Below are 19,901 nucleotides of genomic sequence, written 5' to 3' on the forward strand. Positions count from 1 at the left end.
AGTTTTGGTTGTTGCAGCTTGAGCATGTGGACAACCAGGTGGTTATAAATGCGTGGAGAAGTTTACTCAACCCCCTATATCCTCGACCCTTTCCTGTCATCGCTTCTTACGCTGAGCTGAAGAAGGTTGATTGGGTGGGTCTCACTGATAGCAGAGTGGTTCCTGTTGCCTTAAAGAAGGTGGTTGTGAGACCACTTCTTAAGAAATCCTCCTCACTGGACCCAAATGACTGTAACAATTATAGTAAATTTCAGATATTTCTTATTTGGGCAAGATGCTGTAGAGGGTGGTGACAGCCAGGCATCTAGATCCATTTTAATCTAGGTTTGGGCTGGAGTTTGGCAGTGAAACCCTGATGGATGACCTATGTTTGCAGAGACACAGGGGAGTGTAGCCCTGTTGATTCTCCTTGACCTCTCACTGTCCTTTGTTGCATTCTGCACGGTTCCAAATTATGCCTTCTTAAAATCACTATCAAGGCTGGGGAATCTACTTTGACCTGATAGCCACATTCACTGTGGAGAGGGACGCCAGGGGCTGCATGCAAACAGTTGGTGGGGCCACAGCCATGCCCACTCACACTTACACACACACACACACACACACACACGTTCCAGTTACACACATAACATGCACACACATACACCCTCACATACACACTCACATACACACCATTAGAAACATCTGCATACACTGCAATTAGAAATCTGCCCTCATACCTGTACACACATACACATTCGGGAAGCCAGTTCCATAAAGGTGAGGTATGCATGGAGCATCCAGGAGCTGCTGCTTCCAGACCTGGAACACCTCAAAGTGGTGGCTCCCTTGGAAGCTGGCTCCATGCTCCTGCCACTTTCCCCGAGGGGAAAGGCGAGGGGTGTGTAGAGCCTCCAGAGCCTTTTGCCAGAGCACTTCCATATTACATTAGCAGTCTCTGGAAAGGCAATCAAGTCCCCAGAAGGTCTCAGAATCAACTGCTGCTCCAGAGATTACTGATGCAACACAGATATGCTTATTTAGAGCAGTGGGAACATGGCTTGAGAATGGGCATTTCCTGGAGGAATAGCTTCATGGGCTGGATTGGGGAGCCTCGCAGGCCAGGTTAGGCCCATGGGCTGTGGGTTCCCAATGGCAGATCTATATGAAGCCACTGGATCAGTTCATCTGGAGTCATCACTATGCAGCTGACACCCAGCTCCATTTCTCTCTACCATCAGAAGCATATGAGGCTGTGGAGTACTGAACCACTGTCTGGACAAGGGCTAATAAACTGAAGCTGAACCCCGACAAGACGGAGGTAGTGTTGGTTAGTGCTTCCTGAGTCAAGGAAGTATTGCCTTTTCTAGATGAGGTGCACTCTCCCTGAAGGGGCAGGTGTGCAGCTTGAGGGCGGGGGTGCTCCTTGATCCAACATGGTTACTAGAGGTCCAAGTGGCCTTAGTGGCTCAGAGCACCTTTTCCCAGCTTTGATTGGATCATCAGCTGCAGCTTTTTCTGGTATGAGATAGCCTGACCATGGCGATCCATGTTCTGGTAAGCTACAGATTGGCTAACTATATTGTGTTATTTATGGGGCTGCCCTCGAAAATGATTCAGAAGCTTCAGTTAATGCAGAATTCAGCTTCTGGAATTTTGACTGGTTTAAACTTTATCTAGATGGAGCCATATTGTATCAGTTCTGCAGGAGCTGTGTTGGCTGCCTATTCACTACCAAGCCCAATTCAAGTTGCTAATGCTTATCTTTAAAGCCCTGAATGGCTTGGGGGCCAAATATCTGAAGGAGGTTCTCCTCCCATATCAATCTGCCCATACACTAAGATTATCAGAGGAGGCCCTTCTCCATGTTCCATCTATACATACATTATGTATGTACTAAAGAGAAGGCCTTCTCCATGGTGGCATGCCAACATTGGAATGCACTCCCAAGCGAGGTATGCCAGGCGTTGACACTCTAGTCCTTTTTATTTGCCCAGTCATTTTAAACTATTGTATTTTCAGCTGGCTGCATATTTTTTATTCTCTCAATTTTATTATTGCTGATGTCTTATCGGTTTTAATATTGCATTGTTTTCCATTTTTTGTGTGCACTGGAAATCCATTTTTGGATGAAGATGCAGTTTATAAATGCTTTAAATACATGCATGCATGCATACATACGGTATGCTAAACAACATACTTAAAGAGCAAAGAATTAACTATGTTAGTAACCTAGTGCCTGCATGCACAAAGGACAGGAAGCTGGCAAGAGATGAGCATCTAAGGATTAAGGGAGCGGGGAAGGGAAGGGAAGAAAAGGACAGGTGCCCTTCCCTGACACCTCTCCTCTTCCTTTCAGCTTAGTAGTAGCAGCTGACAGTGTGCTCCTTCCCCTGCATGCATTCAGTGGTTTCATCTCCCCTGAATGGGCCACTGGTGCTATGAGCAGGAGTACCTCTCTTTGTCTGCCTAGATCACTGGATGCCTCAAGGGGAATAGCACTACTGACAAGGTGCCATCCCTGAGCTGTGGCCTGGCTGACCCTTCCTCCCTTTCCCTCATTTGTCACCCAATTCTTGCTTGCCGGCTCTGCACTGTCTTCTGCACATAGAGCTTTTGCTAAGAAGAGTTGGATCATGGCCTGTATCTTTTAGTGAGAGTCCACATGACAAATAACTGCTCTTGCTCTTGCCATAATGACAAAGTAATTTTCTTTAGCAGTTAAATTTTCATACCAGTTCAAACACACACACACACACACACACACACACACATCCACAGAAGTCCCTGTAAACATTTCCAGTGTCATAACAGTTGTATGAATGCAACATCCTTTAAAAATTCAGTCATTTAGGAAGAGGTGTACCGTTCAAATCATAGAGCTTTTGAGGAAGTGTTGCTAGACTTCAAATTGTTAAGTAGCAAATCAATGTACCATCATTACAAGATGAAATATGGTTTCATCACGTCTCCCTTTCAGACAGAAGTTATGTTAAACATTAATAGAGGAAAGCATTTTCAAATGTTTTTTCTTATTATTTATATTTTAGATGGAAGACTTTATTTGAAAACGACTGTAATGTACTGAACTTATCCAGCTGAAGAAATGTGTGCTACAGTTCAAAGAACTCTGCAGTAAGACATTCACCATTTCGGAAGTTCTGCAAAAACAAAGGTGCTTTCCAGGCAATTTGGCCACTTCGTGTATCCATACGCAGAAGTTTTAAGTTTTCTGCAAGAGCATCCTCCATTGGTTTCCTGGGGCTTCTCCCTGTGTTGCAGAGAATGTTTCTACAACTTATGTAGCACTCTTCTTAACAGCCAGCTAACAAGAAATTTGCTGTTGGACACCTCCTTGTACAGACCGGCCAGAGCAAGACCTTGCATTCCCTTTTTGATGGAATGAAAACTCTGTCCTCCTCTGATTCTTTGAGCACATCAAACAAACCTTCCACAGTGTCCACTTCTTTACCTAAAGACTATTAATGCCATATGTAAACCAGCAAGACAGTAGAGGAGTGAATCTTTCTAAAAGGGGCATAAGAAAATTCCTAGAAAGAATAGACAAACTAAGAATAGACAAATTAAAAAGTTACACCAGTCTCCCACCCCCCAAATTCTAGGAGAGAGTCTTGTTTCCCTTAAAGAAGAAGTTTTTCCCACATACTTTCCAAGAGATCAACACAATGGCACATTACAGAAGTCAGAACAATTTTATCTTGGAAAAAAGAAGTACAGAAAGTAAACAACGTGATTTTACTGTTCACAGTAGTCTCTTTCTTTCAATAAAAAAAATAAAAGATTGGTTATAATTTCTCACTCTAAAGTGGCAGTATTTTGGGAGGGGGAATGACAACAAGATGTTGCTTCTTACTGAAACTGTTGGTCAGATGTACAGTATATAACCACAAACCACACAAAGAAGGTATTATGTATGCAGTAGAATACTAGATTTTAGGAAAACAACAATTTTAGATAATATGTTTTGTCACCCTGTTGGTCCAAATGACACCTTTCTAATTTTAACGCATGCAGGCATGTAAATATTTGTCCTGAAGTCACAGTATTAATGATCGGGATCTTAAGCATCTGGAGATGGCAGCCACTTTTATTTGTATATTGGTCAGTGCTGTGAAACAGCACTTTTAAGAGTGGATTGTGGCTCAAGAGCAAGTCGACCGGCCAGAAATATTTTTATATGTTAATGTCATATTACTTCAGCATTGCTGAGGAGGAAACCCCTCCCCAGAGGCTAAACAGACACTTGATGTATCAGTCCAATACCACGTAGAGCTAAGTGATGAAGTTGAAGTCTTTTGTCCTTCCTACCTATCTTGACTTAGGCAAGGCAGGTTACGTGTTATTTTTACTGTCCTTATAAATGCTATGATATCTGTTCTCCACCTTTGTGCTCATAACTGGAAGCAAGCTGCAACACAGTGCTTATTGCATCTTAAATTATCTTTTTTGCTCTGCATACTTCTCCAAGTTACCCCTTTAAAGACTACTTTTAAAATAAGTATTTATCATATGTGATTATGCTTTGTTTATCTGTAATGTTTTATGCAGATACAATATGCATTGTTAAATGAAGACATAACCAGAAGTAATTCTGACTGTCAAACAATATCTGCGTCCAAATTTAAATAATTCTATTTTTAAAACTCAACCACTCAGAATCAGGGCGGGGCAGGGGGGAGTGGCCTGTATTTGGCCCACCGTGATTACATCGACAAATGTATTAAAAATATAATCCCATGGAATTAAAGAAGAAACATTACAAACTATTTTGTCATTCAGAAAGTTACCTGATACTTCATAAGAGATTTTTTTTTCTTTTAAAAAATGTGCTGAAAACTTCAGAAAATTTATATTATTTTTTAAATGTGGTCTTTAAAGGGTTAACAGCTGTTATTAGATGGACTTTGTGGCAAATTGCTAAATTATTTATATGAGAGGAGAGAGGACTTTTTTTTAAAAAAATAAAAATTAATAAAAACTACAAATGAAATCTGTAGTAGTATCTACCATTGCTCTTGCTCCTTGCAGAGAATCACCTGTAGTAGGTTTAATCGTTTTTACAGTGTATACTTTACTTTCCAGACTCTTTGAGTATGCATCATTGTTTGGTTTGGTACATACGTAAATGGAAATGCTGAGAATAATGAGGAAAAGAAGTATATCTTATTAAAGCAAGTGTAAATATTACAGCTCATGAAATGCTACCGTATGATGAATTTGGATTTCTTTGCCTCTCTTTAGTTACACACAAAGGGATTTTTTTTCCTTTTGCCTAGATTATGAAGAAATGTTGTGTTCATGTTATTGTTTAAATGCTTTTTGTAATCTTAAAGATATTAATGTCTAGTTGTTCTATATTATAACCACCTTTGCGCTCTATGCAAGCCCTTGGAACAGAACATTCTCATCTTCATGTAGGACCTATGAAAATTGTCTATTTTTATCTATATATTTAAAGTTTTCTAAAAATGAGAAAAAGGTTATTATGAATTTTGTTGTACAAAATCTGTACAAAAAATCTGTTTTTACATCATAATGCAAGAATTGGAAAAATTTTCTATGGTAGCCTAGTTATCTGAGCCTGGTTTCAATGTGAGAACCACGTTTACTGGTATTGTATTTAATTTTCTTTTTTTTCTCCTCCTTTTCAACAATCTGCTAATAAAACTGTCTGAAATCTGGCTGTGGCTTTATTTACAGTCCATCTTTATTAAATTTTGTGAAATGTGTAACATCGGAGGAATATTTACTTTCTAATGGGAGGCATCTTAAAACAACATAAGTCAGCTCTTTGCAATGCGAGGAGAACAATGCTGAATGATTTTATTTAACATGCAACCGCTTCTACCTCTAATATGAATTACTGTGGTGAAGAAGAAAAAAACACATCATAAAAGCACACTCTGTGGTTATTGTTTAACAAGCAGATTTTCCATATTTTGTTTCTTGCCAGCTAAGCAAACTGCCCCCATCTGCATGATTTATTTATGTACATTTCTCAGTTTATGAAGCTGTTATTTGTACCTTTCCCCCCTTTATATTGTGATATTCCCAGGATTCTTATTTTACAAAGCTTTGTGCTGAATAATGTAAAGTGGACACATTGATGAAACAAAACATGTTATTTCCATAACTACAAGAGTGTGGAGGATTTCTCATTCTGACCCACTTTCTTGCGCTTGTAGTCTTTCATCCTCTCTCTCTCTCTCTCTCTCTCTCTCTCTCTCTCTCTTTCAGATTCCCGTAATCAGGTTCTGTGAGTTATCCAGAAACTTTTAAAATCTTAATGCATGTTCTTTAGCTACAAACATTTTAAACATTAAAAAGGGATTTTGAAATAACAGCACTGTAGGCGTAACATATATGCTAAGTGAATTAGATGGATCTTGTTTTCATGAGGGTTTTTTTCACTTCAGAGGGATATATTTTTAAAATACTATAATATTTTCTCTGTCTTTATTTCTCCCATTTAAACATTTATAAAACAGTGTTAAGCCCTCTCCCATTTTGCTAGTTTATCTGCCTGCAGTATTGTATATAAGATCCTTGAAACAGCTTGTGAATACTTCTCTTCTAGCACTCTAACAGATGTGACTGGTAATGAAGAATCCCATTTAATGGCCTCCCAAGGCCATTTTACACATTACATTTGGCCTATATGGAGGTGTTACCCATGTAGGAAATACATGTTTAATTAATGTATAATGTATGAAGTGTGGTATGCGTGATCCTGCTGCACTGTGTGTCGTCCAAACCCGGTCATGTCAGTGCCAGCTCCAGGTTTTGGGAGGTCCTTGGACAAAATTGCACCCCCTCACCACCATTGACGATTCACTTGCCCATTCTCTTTGGGCCTAATCTGCACAGTTGCCCAGAGAAAGAGTGCAAGGTGAGTAGAGGATGCTCCCCGCTCTTGTCACTGCTTGCACGCCTGGAGAGGGCAGGTGAACAGGCAGCGACAGCAAGGAGGAAGAGCAGCAGGACCAGGTGGCTTGGTGGGATGGGGGGGGTGTAAGTAGCAAGCCTGGTGCTGGGGCTGGGGCTCAGGAGGTGCCCAGCAATGCCACCGTGCTTCTTCGTGCTGTTACTCTGCAATGTCAGCAAAGTAGTCATATGCTAAAGCCTACTTCCTCAAATACATTTATTCACTTACTGTGAGCAAATGAATGAAACCGCTGGAAAATGTAAACACCCAGTGTGACCACTTCCTGAGGAACTGGATTGTATAAAAGTGTGTGGGTTCCAAAAGACAGGCTTTCTTATTAAGCATGAGTGGAGGCAGCTGCACATTCAGAAAAGCTAGTCATCATGCTAAATAGATCATCACTGGCAGGAGATGGGACTAACTTACACAGTGGCCTTTCCTTAATGCTTGTATCATTCTGATTATTTGAATCTTATGGCACATCTTAAATCAAGTGGTGAGCCTTGGGTTCTCCAGATGTTGCTGAACTTCAGCTCCTATCAACCCCACCCAGCATAGTCAGTGATGGTAGGAGTTGGAGTCCAACATCATCTGGAGGGCCACAGGTTCCCCACCCCATTTAAATACTACTGTTGCTTTGAACAGCTATAATGTGCTACATGCATGCTATTATTACTTTGGAGGAGGGTTTACAAGAAAATGACCAAAAAGCCCTAATCAAACAATTCAGTTCTCACATGCACCAAACAAGCTATACGAGTCTATCACACACTTCACCAGCACTGTTTCTTCTTAAGGATGAAGTGAAAGTAAATAGTTGAGCACAATTTTGAACAGGAAGTCAACGGATTGGGGATCTTTGAGGGACTAGAAGCATGATGCAGGCAATCAGTCAGAACAGGCCCTGTTCAGGACCAGGGCAGATATATTCACCTATGCAACAAATATTCTTATAAAACATCAAATTAATCTGAGAAAAAAGCCCATTTTGTTGAACATGAGACTATTGGGTGAGTTACCTCAATCCTGTTTCTGTTCAAAGTAGGGAGGAGCAGCGTAATGAGCCCTGCTCCTGTGATTCCTTCATATATATATGATACTGGTACAACATTGGCAGCACACCACAGGGAAGCAGGATCAAACTTTAGTGTAGAGATCGGCAACTGGCCTGTGGTCAATTCTGGTGTCTTGAGCACTGATGCCTGGACCTTGGGACAAAAGTGATCAGTGGTGGGAATGGTGTCAAGAATAATGGGGTGTGCCTGTGGAAGCCCCTTCTTCCATAGCACCTTCCCTGCTGTCTTCTCAAGGCAACCCTCAACCAAATGAGTGGCTGAACAATGAGTCAAGACCAAAACAGACATTACTTTAAATCTATGTCTAGCAGCTATGTCTTCTGTTCATTTTTACTCGGGGGTGGGGTGGGGGACCTGATCTAGGACTTAAAGGCCCCCTACTCCCCGCACTAAGTTCCTGATCTAAATTGGGGGCTCTGCACCTTATATAGAGTTTTAAAAAAAAGATGCAGCTGTTAGATACAGATTTAAAGGAATGTCTGTTTTGGCCCTTTGTGTATGGCCACGTCTGCACATATAGCAGAATAAGATGGTAGAATTGATCATACAGCTACAGACTCTGGATACCAGCTTTGAATGCTTTCCCACATTAAAACAAAGAACATCCTGTGAACAGAAAACTAGGATAGCTGGCTAAGGGTAGGCCCTTTCTCTCTGAGGTGCTAGTTTTCTATCTGCAAGGTGTTTGCATCTAGGGGAACATTCAGAAGTTGCTTCCCTCACTTGCAGTCTGATGTGATATAGACATGCCACACACTCATTTCTGTTTTACATGTAGACCAGGCCTATGCATGTTCATGTTGGAAGGAAATAAGCAAGTTCTATTTTCAGCATGTTAAAATACTTCCAAGAAGTTATCTTGAATGTCTCCTTTTGGGGGGAGAGAAGAAGGAAATGAGGAGAAAGTATACTTGCATTGTATACTCTGTAGTGCTCTAAATATATGACATGTAAAGAGCTTTCTTCTCTAATCCAAACTGACAAAGCTTCATTTGAAATTTCATTTGAAATTAATTGTGTAAATCATTGGTGAGGATATTTTATTAGTATCAGGAAGCATTTAGCCCCTGAATTTGATTACTGAATTAATCAGATTGTTCTTATTTATTAATTCATGCTGTTAGTCCTATATTTTAGGCATGAGGAAAATTGTGCACAGGGCTTTTTTATTTATCCCTCGTTACATACAAACCTTCCCCCCCCCTTTCTCAGGCTAGATTTGAACATGACATTGAGCATGTAAGAAAAAGCTACCTGTACAGCCTTCATTGTAGTTAGCATTGCATTTAAACGAGTAAAACTATTCTCATCTAATTTGTGCATACATGCCAGTGTTCCTTGGCGCAGAACGGCACAACACTGGCATGCTATATTACTGAACACCCGCACCAGCTGAAGGTCCAGATTAAATAGCATGTCAGCCCACACAGCTAAGTTTCTCTTACATGTATGCTGTCAGCTCCATTGATAGATGGGGTCAAAAGCGCCCCAACGACACTGGAAAAAAAAAAAAAAAGTTAAAAGCTTTGTGGCAGTGTTCCACAACTCTATGTTCCAGGTGGACCAGAACTATAATAACTGTGAATTGTCATACGGTGTTTTAAGCCCCCTCCCCCCATTAGTGAAAAATCAATGTTTTTACTTTTACTGCTTTAGGGGTCAATTCTACCCCTATTGGAATGACTGAGATAACTGAAAAACCATGCTCATAAGTTGCTAGGTGTCAAAGTGAGCCTGCCAAATGCTTTTTAAAGGTTATTAGTTACTTGTCATGTCTACAGATCTTTAGCCTAGAACTTGTTCTGTCTGTTTCATGTGAGAAAGAAGTACAGTGGGTGAAAACCAATATTTTGTCTATTTTCATAACAGATTGCTCACTTTCCCTAATATCACCAAAAATGATATCAGGGGTCAGTAGTACCCCATAAGTTTGCAAAACCCCTTTACTATCCTGATCTTTTTACATTGGCTTTTTTCCAGGTCGAGCCTGCCTTTGATCCAGCATAAATGCCCCCCCCCCCAATAATAGCTATCTTTTTTCAAAAAACTTACTAATCTGGCTTTGGGGTCATTTTGGCCCCAAGCGTGAGACTCTCCCACAGTGCTTTGTACCATAAGAGAATTTTTACAGCTGATGAACAATTAGTGCCATGCAGAGGAAGGTGCTCAATAAGGTAGCATATGCCATTCATCCAAACACACAAAGTATGGCTTAAAATTCTGGCTGTGTTGTCATTCCAAAATATCATGACTTGGATCCAGGAGCTGCCTTCCACAAGAGGGAGGGCTCTGCTTGCAGAAATTCCCTTCACACAATTTTTGGGGATTCGCCCCTCCCCTCCCGATCATAGCTTACCCCATTTAGCAGCATCTCCTGATTCTGGGCCAGCTGACACATAATAACAGCCCATTGATTAAACAACACAGCTGTCATGAACGAGTGGGAGAGTTAACTACTGGGTTGTTTAGGGTCTAAACAACCCAGTGTTCTGGATTCACATGTATGCTCAGCAACCTACAAACAGGACAATTGTGGGTTGTTGAGTAAAAACAGAAGTGTCAGGTGTACAGGAGGCAGCATGCTCACTCTCTCCCACTTGTGCATGACAGCCCATGGGTTGTTCAAACTATGGGCCTTCATTATGTGTGAAACAGATCTCTGTGTAGCATTTTCAGTGGGCTGGAGGGGCTGCCACACAAAGGAGGGGGCTAGGAAGTCCTTTTCCATCAGAGCAGTTCATGCAGTGTAAATCTGGATCCAACCTCATATGTTTATATTGCTGACCTATGAAAGGGATCCAGCAGCTTGAAATCTAGGTCAGACAGTGGTTGATAAACTAACACTACCTTTACAGTCCCAGATGAACTGTAGTGACTGATAACGTTTTCATCAGTGTGCCACTAGCCAAGGAATTAGCTAAGAAAACCCGAGTCTGGTTGGCAAACTGAAACAAACCAGAATTTTCCCCAAGGTTCCTTGCCCACAAATCCAGAGATGTGAACAGCAGCAGTTTGGGTTTGATGTGTACCAAAGAAATGCTAAGTCCAAGCTTGCGAGTGTTCGTTATTATAATAGGACTAAACGCAATGTAGACATCTGTAACCCAATAGTCTCCACATACAGTTCCAAACACTATCATCCATCCATCCATCCATCCATCCATCTATCTATCATCTATTATATTCTTATGCTGCCCTATCACAGAAAGTTCTCTGAATGGCTTACAATATATATAAAAACAAATGGTGGCCAATGGTGTGTGTGTGTGTTTAACATAGTGGACATTGCCTGCTGAAATGCCTAGATTGTTTAGAAGCTGAACAAGCCATGGTGGCATGAACAGCCTAAAAGGTTCTCTTCCTAGTAGTGCTGAGAGGGCATCTCCACTAGCCTAAAATCCTGCATTTAAAATTAGGCTTTCTGCTTCCGTTTTAAATGCATGATGACAACTGACCCCTTCCTTACCCCCTCCCCTTCTCCCCATATCTGAGTCTTCCATTATCTTTCATAGGTCTCGCTTCTCTTCTTGCCACTTTTGGAGGGAATTCGAGGGGAACACAATGGGGTAATTTGATAGCTCATTTTCTGCAATCTATTTAAAAATGGAACAAAGGGCATTTGGTGCAGGAGACGTCCTGGAGGGTCATGGCAGAGTCACAGCATCATGTAAAGAGCCCGCAAAGTTCTGTGAAGAAGCCATCTCAATCACAGGATAAAAGCTCAGTGTGAAGGAGCCCAGAGTCTAGAGTTGATAAAAGCCTGGGTTGTAGCCAGTTTGCCTGGGGATATCTCAGAGCAGGTAGCGTTTGCCACCAGTGACATCAAGAGAAGGGCAGGTATCACCTCTGTGTTCGACGCAACGGCAGAAAAACACAGCATCTATGTGCTCCATGTAACCATTTTGTTTGTCCCACTCAAGCAGTTGTGAAATGAGATTGTGTGGAGGCTGCTCAGGTGGCATGTGCTATGACTGCAAGGTTTGTAAGATGTGTCATTATTCACAAGTCATGAGTATTGCATTGTTACATTTGTGCAGCTGTTATAGTTATGTTATATGTATGTTAACGGGACAATTTTTATATTCAAAAAACTGCAGGGTCATTTCTGTTTGACCCCACGTAAAGTTTGTGAAGGCTTTTGTGCGCTACTTTTGAACCCGATGATTTATGTTCAACATTTTTTACTGGAAAAGGGAAGGTCTCAATAAAGGCATTGTTTGTTTTAACTTGCCAATAGTGTCACGCGTAATACCTTCCCTCACGTATATAATTTCTATGGTTTTCTTGATATACAATTGACCCTGATACCAGATTGGTGTAGTCAATTTTCCTATTAATGTAGGATCAATGGCTGTGGGTCATAATGGCTATATAGTACCTCTGGTGTCAGGGGCAGTATGCCACCATGAGCGGGAGAGTGCTATTGCAGTCATGTCCTGGTTGTGAGCTTCCCCTGAGCATCTGGTTGGCTACTCTAGGAATGCTGGACTAAACAGGCCTTTGGTCCAATCCAGCAGGGCTCTTCTTATGTTCTTATGCCCACAGGAACCAGTCCTGTTTCCACATCAATGCAAAGGTGAAGAGAGGTACAACATTTATAGAGTGGTGGAGGCACTGGAAAGAGCTCTCACCATATTTAACTACCGTATCTCACACATACCTCACCACCTTCTCGAGTGTTGAGCTCCAGAGATGTGGGCAGCAGATGCTGGGCAGTGCTGATTGGCTAAAGCCGCTCACAAGGTCTCGTTTCCCCCCTCCCTCCTCCACTGTCTCTGGAGCACTTTTGCACAAAGAGCCACAAACAGAAACTCTAGGTACACTTCCAGTTCCCAGTTGAACATGCTGCCTATGCTGGGCAGGAGAATTTTGAAGAAAGAGAAGCCCCACGTATGGTCATGTTCAAATGAGAACTGAAAGTGTTACTAGGGCATCACTGTGGACCAAAACAGGCATTACTCTAAATGTCTATCTAGCTGCTATGCGCCCGCATTTTTAGCCAAGAGTAGGTGCAGGGGGCTCAGTCCAGATCTTAAAAGCCCCCCAAGCCTGCATATAATGGTCCTGATCCAGATCTGGGCCCCTGTGCCAACTCTAGAGTAAGCATGGAAAAAGACATAGCTGCCAGGCACACGTTTAAAAGTAATGTCTGCTTTGGCCCTGGGGTCTTCTTCGTTGAGCCAGGGTTTGGTACATCTGTTTATTTAAATCTTGACACCGGGCTCACACAGGGTATGGTGGACATGATGGAGAATCTGCTGCAAGTTCTAGCTTCATGTTGTGCCTGGCTTCAGGTCATTCTGTTGCACTGTAGCAACTGTCCACAGCTATAGGTTCTGCATGGAGTCTTAGAAAGTCTCCTGCCCCCACCCCACCCCCCATTTTCAATGGTCAGCTCAAATAATAATTATGTGACACAGGCTATAGTTAATTGAACAAAGGCATGAGAATGGAGACCCAAGTTAGGCCTTTTTCCTTCCTGGTTTTATTCTTTTCCAGCTGGAGAAGTACAAGACTGTTCCAAAAAAAGCATATGAATCATTGCTGCTCTTCTCCTTAACATAATACCCATGTGTGGATTTATCAGCAGACTTTCAGTTTGATAAACTGTTGGCATGTAAATATTTCCTTGAAGAAATTCCAGTCCAGCTGCTTCTGTTTACAACTCTATCAGTGGTTAACACCATTGAATGTATTCTGCCAGGATCTCAGTTATAATTACAGCACATCTAATTGTAGATTAATTTTTTTTTTTTAAAAAAAGAGAAAAGCTAAATAATAAATATTTTCTGAGTTTTGGAGCAAAGCCAGAGTTTGCATTCATTGTGGAAGTTCAACATGTAAATTCATCTGGTTTCCAGCTCCCAGAAACAAACTCTTTAATTTTTATAAATCCTCTTTATGTCCTTTTTGGACAGTCATGGCTTGATGCATTATTCAGTTGAAACAAAGGACTTGGGTCTAACTTTATTTTCACAGACACAAATCTTATTGAGCCTAAACCCACAAACATGGCCTAAACCCTTTGTCCTAATCCTCATCTGAAACAAAGCTTAAGTACATATAACTGCACATTCATCCTTTCGTTATTCTTGCCTCTCCCAACCAGCCTTTCCTTCTGTTAAAAAAAAAGGTAAAGGGGTCCCCAACCAGTCGTGTCCGACTCTAGGGTGCGGTGCTCATCCCTGTTTCTAAGCCGAAGAGCCAGCGCTGTCCAAAGACGCTTCCGTGGTCATGTGGCGGGCATGACTGAACACGAGGTGCACGGAATGCTGTTACCTTTCCCGCCAAGGCAGTACCTATTTATCAACTTGCAAGTTCTTGCTTTCGAACTGCTAGGTTGGCAGGAGCTGGGACTGAAGATGGGAGCTCACTCCGTCACGCAGCACTCAGGTCTCGAACTGCTGACCTGCCGACCTTCCAGTCTGCAGTTCAGCGTCTTAACCACTAAGCCACCACGGTCCCTTTCCTTCTGTTGCCTCTATCTAAATCTAAATTGTAAGCTCCTCAGCACAGAGACTTGTCTATTGTTCTCCCTTAAGGTCCTCTGTATTTTTTGAGCAGGGAAAAGGTGGAAACAAAATCACTGAATGTGTACTTCTACTAAATCATCATACATATTTAGGCAATTGAATTTTAATTCCTAATGTCCGTTATAGTGTGCATACATAGGGAAGTACAGCATGGCAAACCACCACCACCTGCAGGAGGACACTACTGCTGCTGGGTGTGGTGGTGCGCAAGGGATGGGTGTCCTGCCCTGCCCCGTTTCTCCCTTGCCTCATGGCAATATGACTTGGGAGGACACCCTGAATGGTGGTGGTGTGGCTTTTTCCACCCACCCCCATTGTGTCGCTGGCTATTTTGCTAGTTAGTACACAAACATGTCTCCTGCCTAGGGTGTAAAATGTACTTTAGACAATTTTGGTTGAACCATTAATTGCATTGTCCTTACTAGGCACAACTGCCTTTATCCTTGTCAGAAATTACTTGCTTGAGACAGCACGATATAGAAGTAAATCTTGGAATCATTTTTTGAATGTGTATGTAAACCTTGGAAAAATCTTGTGTATTTCATATTTATGCTCTGCTCTGCACAAGCAGTAATAGCCTTATAATTGACATGATTGCACCCTTTTGGTCCTTTTAATCTTGTTTGAGATTCCTGCCTAGGGTGGCCACTCACGCATCACTTGACAAAAGGGACACAAATCTGCATAACATTTTGGTATGCAAATTTATATGTACAGGAGGAAATTTGGGAATAATAACTATTATTTAAATAGAAATACAAGACATCTCGCCAGAACACCGATTAGGTAACCTTTATGCCTGCTCCATCTGCTACCCAGGAGCTACAGGATGATGAGCGACTTCAAGGCCTCTCTTGCTCTCCGTCCTTCTGGTTTGTTTGACTTTAAACCAGACTTGGGCTGCCCATCTAATTGAGGACAGTCCCCTGTAAAGTAGGACACCTGGCCAGCCTACATCCTGCTTTCTTTTTCAATGTGCCATGCACACTCATTTGTACAATTAGAGAAGTGGGGGAACAAGTTCTGCAGGATAAGGAACACACTATAAGGATGACCCTAGCTGCTGACGACAACATTTACACACCGGATCTTGTCAAAAAAGTTGAAAGCTCTGCTACAGAAGTTGAAAGCTCTGCTACTCTGCTCTTCTTTGTAGTGTAACATGAGTACTGTGCCAGGCAATTGTATGTAGGGGTGTACGAAACATACTCAGCAGTCCGCTGGGGGGGGGGGTCTGTGGGGGAGGGAGGCGATCCATCCCTCCCCCTGGAATCCTCCCCAGCCGCAGCTGGACTTCCGACCACTGCCATGCAAATGGCGTCTAGCGTAGCGGATGCCATTTGCGTCCCTGCCTTTTGCCGTCATAGGCTACATAAAGATTTACGTAGCCTATCACGGCAAAAGGCAGGGACACAAATGGCGTCCGCTACACCGGACTCCATTTGCCTCCAAAGACAGGCAGCAATGGCTGGCAGCGGATGGATGGCGGCAGGTAGGATCTGGCCGGCACGGATTCCCCCAGGTGGTGGCGGTGAGTCTTTCGTTCTGCCGTGGACTTCTAAGAATCCAGCCTCATTGGAGTCCATGGCGGAATTCTCTGCCATCCCTAATTGTAAGCACGTTGCTGTCAGGGGTCTGTCAATCCCCATCACTGCAGGCTTTTAGGAAGAGCCTGAAAACTTGCTTTTTAACTTTGGCCTTCCCCTGATTATATTTTACTGGACAGTTTTGGTTTGTAGCTGCAGTTGTGTTGTAGGCTTTTAGTGCTGTCTAGGCCAGATGTTGCACTGTTGATATATGTTGTTTTTATAAAGTTTTGGCCATTTTATTACTGTATCGGTCAATTTTATTGTTGGAAGTTGCCTTGGGAGGGCTCCTGCCCTGAACGGCGGCTTAGAAATATTTTGAATAAATAAAAGTAAAAAGTGTTTACTTGGAAGCGGGCCCCTTTGCATTGAAGGGGGTTAACCCGCTAGCAATTGTGGCTAGGATCGCAGCTTAGTCTCTCTCAGGACAATTGCTTCTTCCATAGTTGAGGTCCACCACCCACCCTTTCTTAGTTCTATGAATAGACCATTGCTGTGTGTGTAGTGCAGAAACATATCTGAGAATGCAATCTCTCTTCTGAGATAAGATGCTGAAGGAAAACTGTCTATTTAAGGGGAAACATTGCCCTCAACCAGAGAATTGGTGACAACAGAACACTTGCCCTTGCCCCTTGTATGATAAATACTAATACACATTTGCTGAAATGGTTAAGGATGAAGGCTACTGCTTATATTGTTCAGCTGTTGAACTCTCTAACCAACAGAATGACCCACTATCCAGTGGCCTGCCTGAATGTTAGGAAGCAGAATAATACCATAAGGATAGTGTAACTCTCACTTGGGTGTATTATTGATTACATCTAACATTCATAACGTCACTTGAAAATATTTAACCATATGATTCATTCACTTTACACATAATCAGCCTGTGAGTTTTATGACTAAGTATGACACGATGAATAATACATTCAGTCACCAGAGTCTGATATATTTATCTTTCTCAAGTACATTAACAGAAATGAAACATTGTCCAATAACATGCTGCAGCAGTTAGGACTTGCCCTGAAATAGCATTGGCTTGCTTAGTAGGAAATGACCTTATTTAGAAAATAATTAACCGGTGAAACATTTTATAAATGGGCTCGATTTATTTGCCACATTTGTATTCCCCTGTTCCTCCAAGGATCTTGGGGCAGCGTACATTGAGATCCATACCACTGTGTCCTCCTCACAGCAAACCTGTAGGGTATATTTGTCTGAGAGAGCCCGTATTGGCAACCGAACTGTCCAGGGTAACCTCTTTCTCTTTGTTCATCTATATATGAACTTGCTAGTTGTCACACATCAGGTGCAGATGTGTGGTATCTCTGTGGGCTCACAGTGACTCACTGACTAAAGATCACCCAATGAGCATTATGGCTCAGAAGGCATTTTAAATCCTATTTCCCTGCTCCAAATCTGACACTTTACCCCTTGCATCAAATGGCTGTCGATGCAGCACAAAACCTTTATCTTCTAGCTTCCTGTTAACTCTGAAAGATGATGTTCCTGTTCTGTAAAATGGCCCTGGAGCATAACAACAGAGGTTTTTTTTTCCATGTTTCAGGCTAGTTCACTGCTCATGTTTTAACTCAGTTACCACTGTCCCTAGAAATAGATGTCATAGAGCAGCCTTCCTCAACCTGGTACCATCCACATGTTTTGTGACAACTGGGAGATGACAACTCCCAGAATTCCTGATCATTTGCCAAGTTTGCTAGGGCTGATGGGCATTGACATCCAAAACATCTAGAGGGCACTGGGTTGGTGAAGGCTGCCACAGAGCATAGAGCTGTGCAGCTTGTGGAGATCACATAGGAACAGCATCCGATAATGGATACCCTTGCTGGATCTGGAACTGATTGCATAAACTGGATGTAGATAGAAATCCGGATGCACATTTGATATAGTTCCCATTAGAATGAAATGCAAGCAAGAAAGCACATTCCAAATTGCTGTGTCAACTGCACATACATAGTTGCACTTGGCCATGACCATCTGGCTTGAGATCGATTACTCTCAAACCACTTGTCTGAAGCCTCATTGAACTTGGGCCTGGTTCACATATCCTTGACATCACTTGATTTCTTTGAACATTAGTGTATACTTGAGCTCCTTCAAATGTCCAGTACATGTTTGAAGTGGGTTTGTGGGGGACCCTGGGATTGCATTAACTGTCCCTTCCTGCCCCTGACCTTTATATGTTCACTTGAAGATTTGTATAGAGCCTATATGTATACAACAGTTGTAGGTTCATAGGTTCTAGCATATCTTCAACTGATTACACAAAGATTGAGGCAGAGCCTGCTGTTAACATCCTACTTGGGGTGGGGCCTACACATTCCGTGCCCACCGACTAAAGGTCTAAGCCAGTGGCCATAATCCGACATTGCAGCAGCCAATTGCATACATTACATATGGGTTATGTAAAGAAGTACTTTTCTTTTGTCTATCCTGAATCTCCTGTATGTGGAGAATTATATGTCTCTCCTTCACAGTACAAACTTATGCATGTCTACTTAAAAGTAAGTTCCACTGAGTTCAATAGGGCTTACTTTCAGGATCCAGGTAAGTGTTTATAGAAGTGCAGCCCAAGTTGCCTTTTTCTAATGTAAAAAGCCCCAATTGTCATAGCATTTTCTCTTAGAGAAGGTGCTTCAGCTCACTGGTTATTTTGGTTGCTCTTTTCTGCACCTGTCCCAGCTCTGCAATATCCTTTTGTGATGGGGCAACCAAAACTTTTCATGGTATTCTTGCAGTGGCCACATCACAGCTTTTTATAAGGGTCTGAAGATACAGGCAGAGTTTTTTTCCCCCCATTCCTTTTCCCAATAACCCAAGCATGGAATGCATCTTTTTCACATAGCTGCTGCACAATGAGTCAACATTTTCACTATCTACCCCAACCCATCCCTAGCTAGTGCAAAACCTGGCAGCCATACTTATGTCTGGTGTATGTTTCATAGACTCTGTAACACCAGTCTTAAACAGCTGCACTGGCTCCCAATTTGAGCTCAACTAAAGGTGCTGGCTCTTACATATAATGTCTTAAATGGCTTGGGTATCTGAAAGACTGCCTCCTCCCATATAAGCCTGCTCAAAGTTCATGCTCAACATCTGAGGCCTTGTTGCGTGCCCCATCTCCTAAAGAGTTTATGGTTCACGGGTGCTTGTAACAGGACGTTTTGTGTAGCAGCACCCAAGTTGTGGAACACCCTTCCCAGGGAGGTTAGGCCAGCCTCCTCTTTAGCATCCTTTAGATGGCTGGTGAAAACAATATTGTTATGCTGAGCTTTTAATAGTTATTGCCACTCTCTGTTTTTAATCATCAATCCCCAGTTTTAAAATATGTTTTAGGTTTTTGCATTTTATGTATTTTAGTCTTATACAAACTCCTTTAAGAACTCTGATATGGATCCCACATGGATCTGGTGATTTGTTCATTTTTAATTTCTATGTAAGTCTAGAACTTGACTTCTATTTAACTCAGTTCCTCAGACTCCCTTCCTGAATACGTTGGTTCAGGCACAATTATCCATCCTCCATCTTCTGAGTGAAGACCGATGCAAAGAATTTATTAAGTTTATATGCCATTCTCCTGACCTTCTTTAGCACACCTTTCACTCCCTTGCCATCTAATTGCGTCCTTTGCCGGTTTGCATGAAGCAGGTCCCAAGTTCAATCCCAGCATCTCCAGGTAGGCCTGAAAAAAAATATTGCCTGAAACCCTGGAGAGCTGCTGCCAGCCAGTGTCGACAGTACTGGGCTAGATGAACCAATG

At 42.2% G+C, this 19,901-nt stretch overlaps 1 protein-coding gene across 3 annotated transcripts in view; it reads left to right on the forward strand.

The window, feature by feature from the left end:
* Window positions 1–5,680, forward strand: part of DACH1 (dachshund family transcription factor 1) — a 525,454-nt gene extending 519,774 nt beyond the window's left edge. For 2 of the 3 annotated variants that reach the window (XM_084844858.1, XM_084844859.1), the window contains one exon: window positions 3,030–5,680. In XM_084844858.1, coding sequence (XP_084700984.1) covers window positions 3,030–3,067 — 38 coding nt within the window. In that variant the 3' untranslated portion in view covers window positions 3,068–5,680. The remainder of the gene's footprint in view (window positions 1–3,029) is intronic. The other variant, XM_084844857.1, reaches the window with a different exon arrangement.
* The last annotated feature ends 14,221 nt before the right edge of the window (window positions 5,681–19,901 follow it).

The sequence above is a fragment of the Heloderma suspectum genome, chromosome 3 (genome assembly GCF_057233095.1).
Source record: "Heloderma suspectum isolate Gila_16-S chromosome 3, 16-S_ref, whole genome shotgun sequence".
Taxonomy (NCBI): domain Eukaryota; kingdom Metazoa; phylum Chordata; class Lepidosauria; order Squamata; family Helodermatidae; genus Heloderma; species Heloderma suspectum.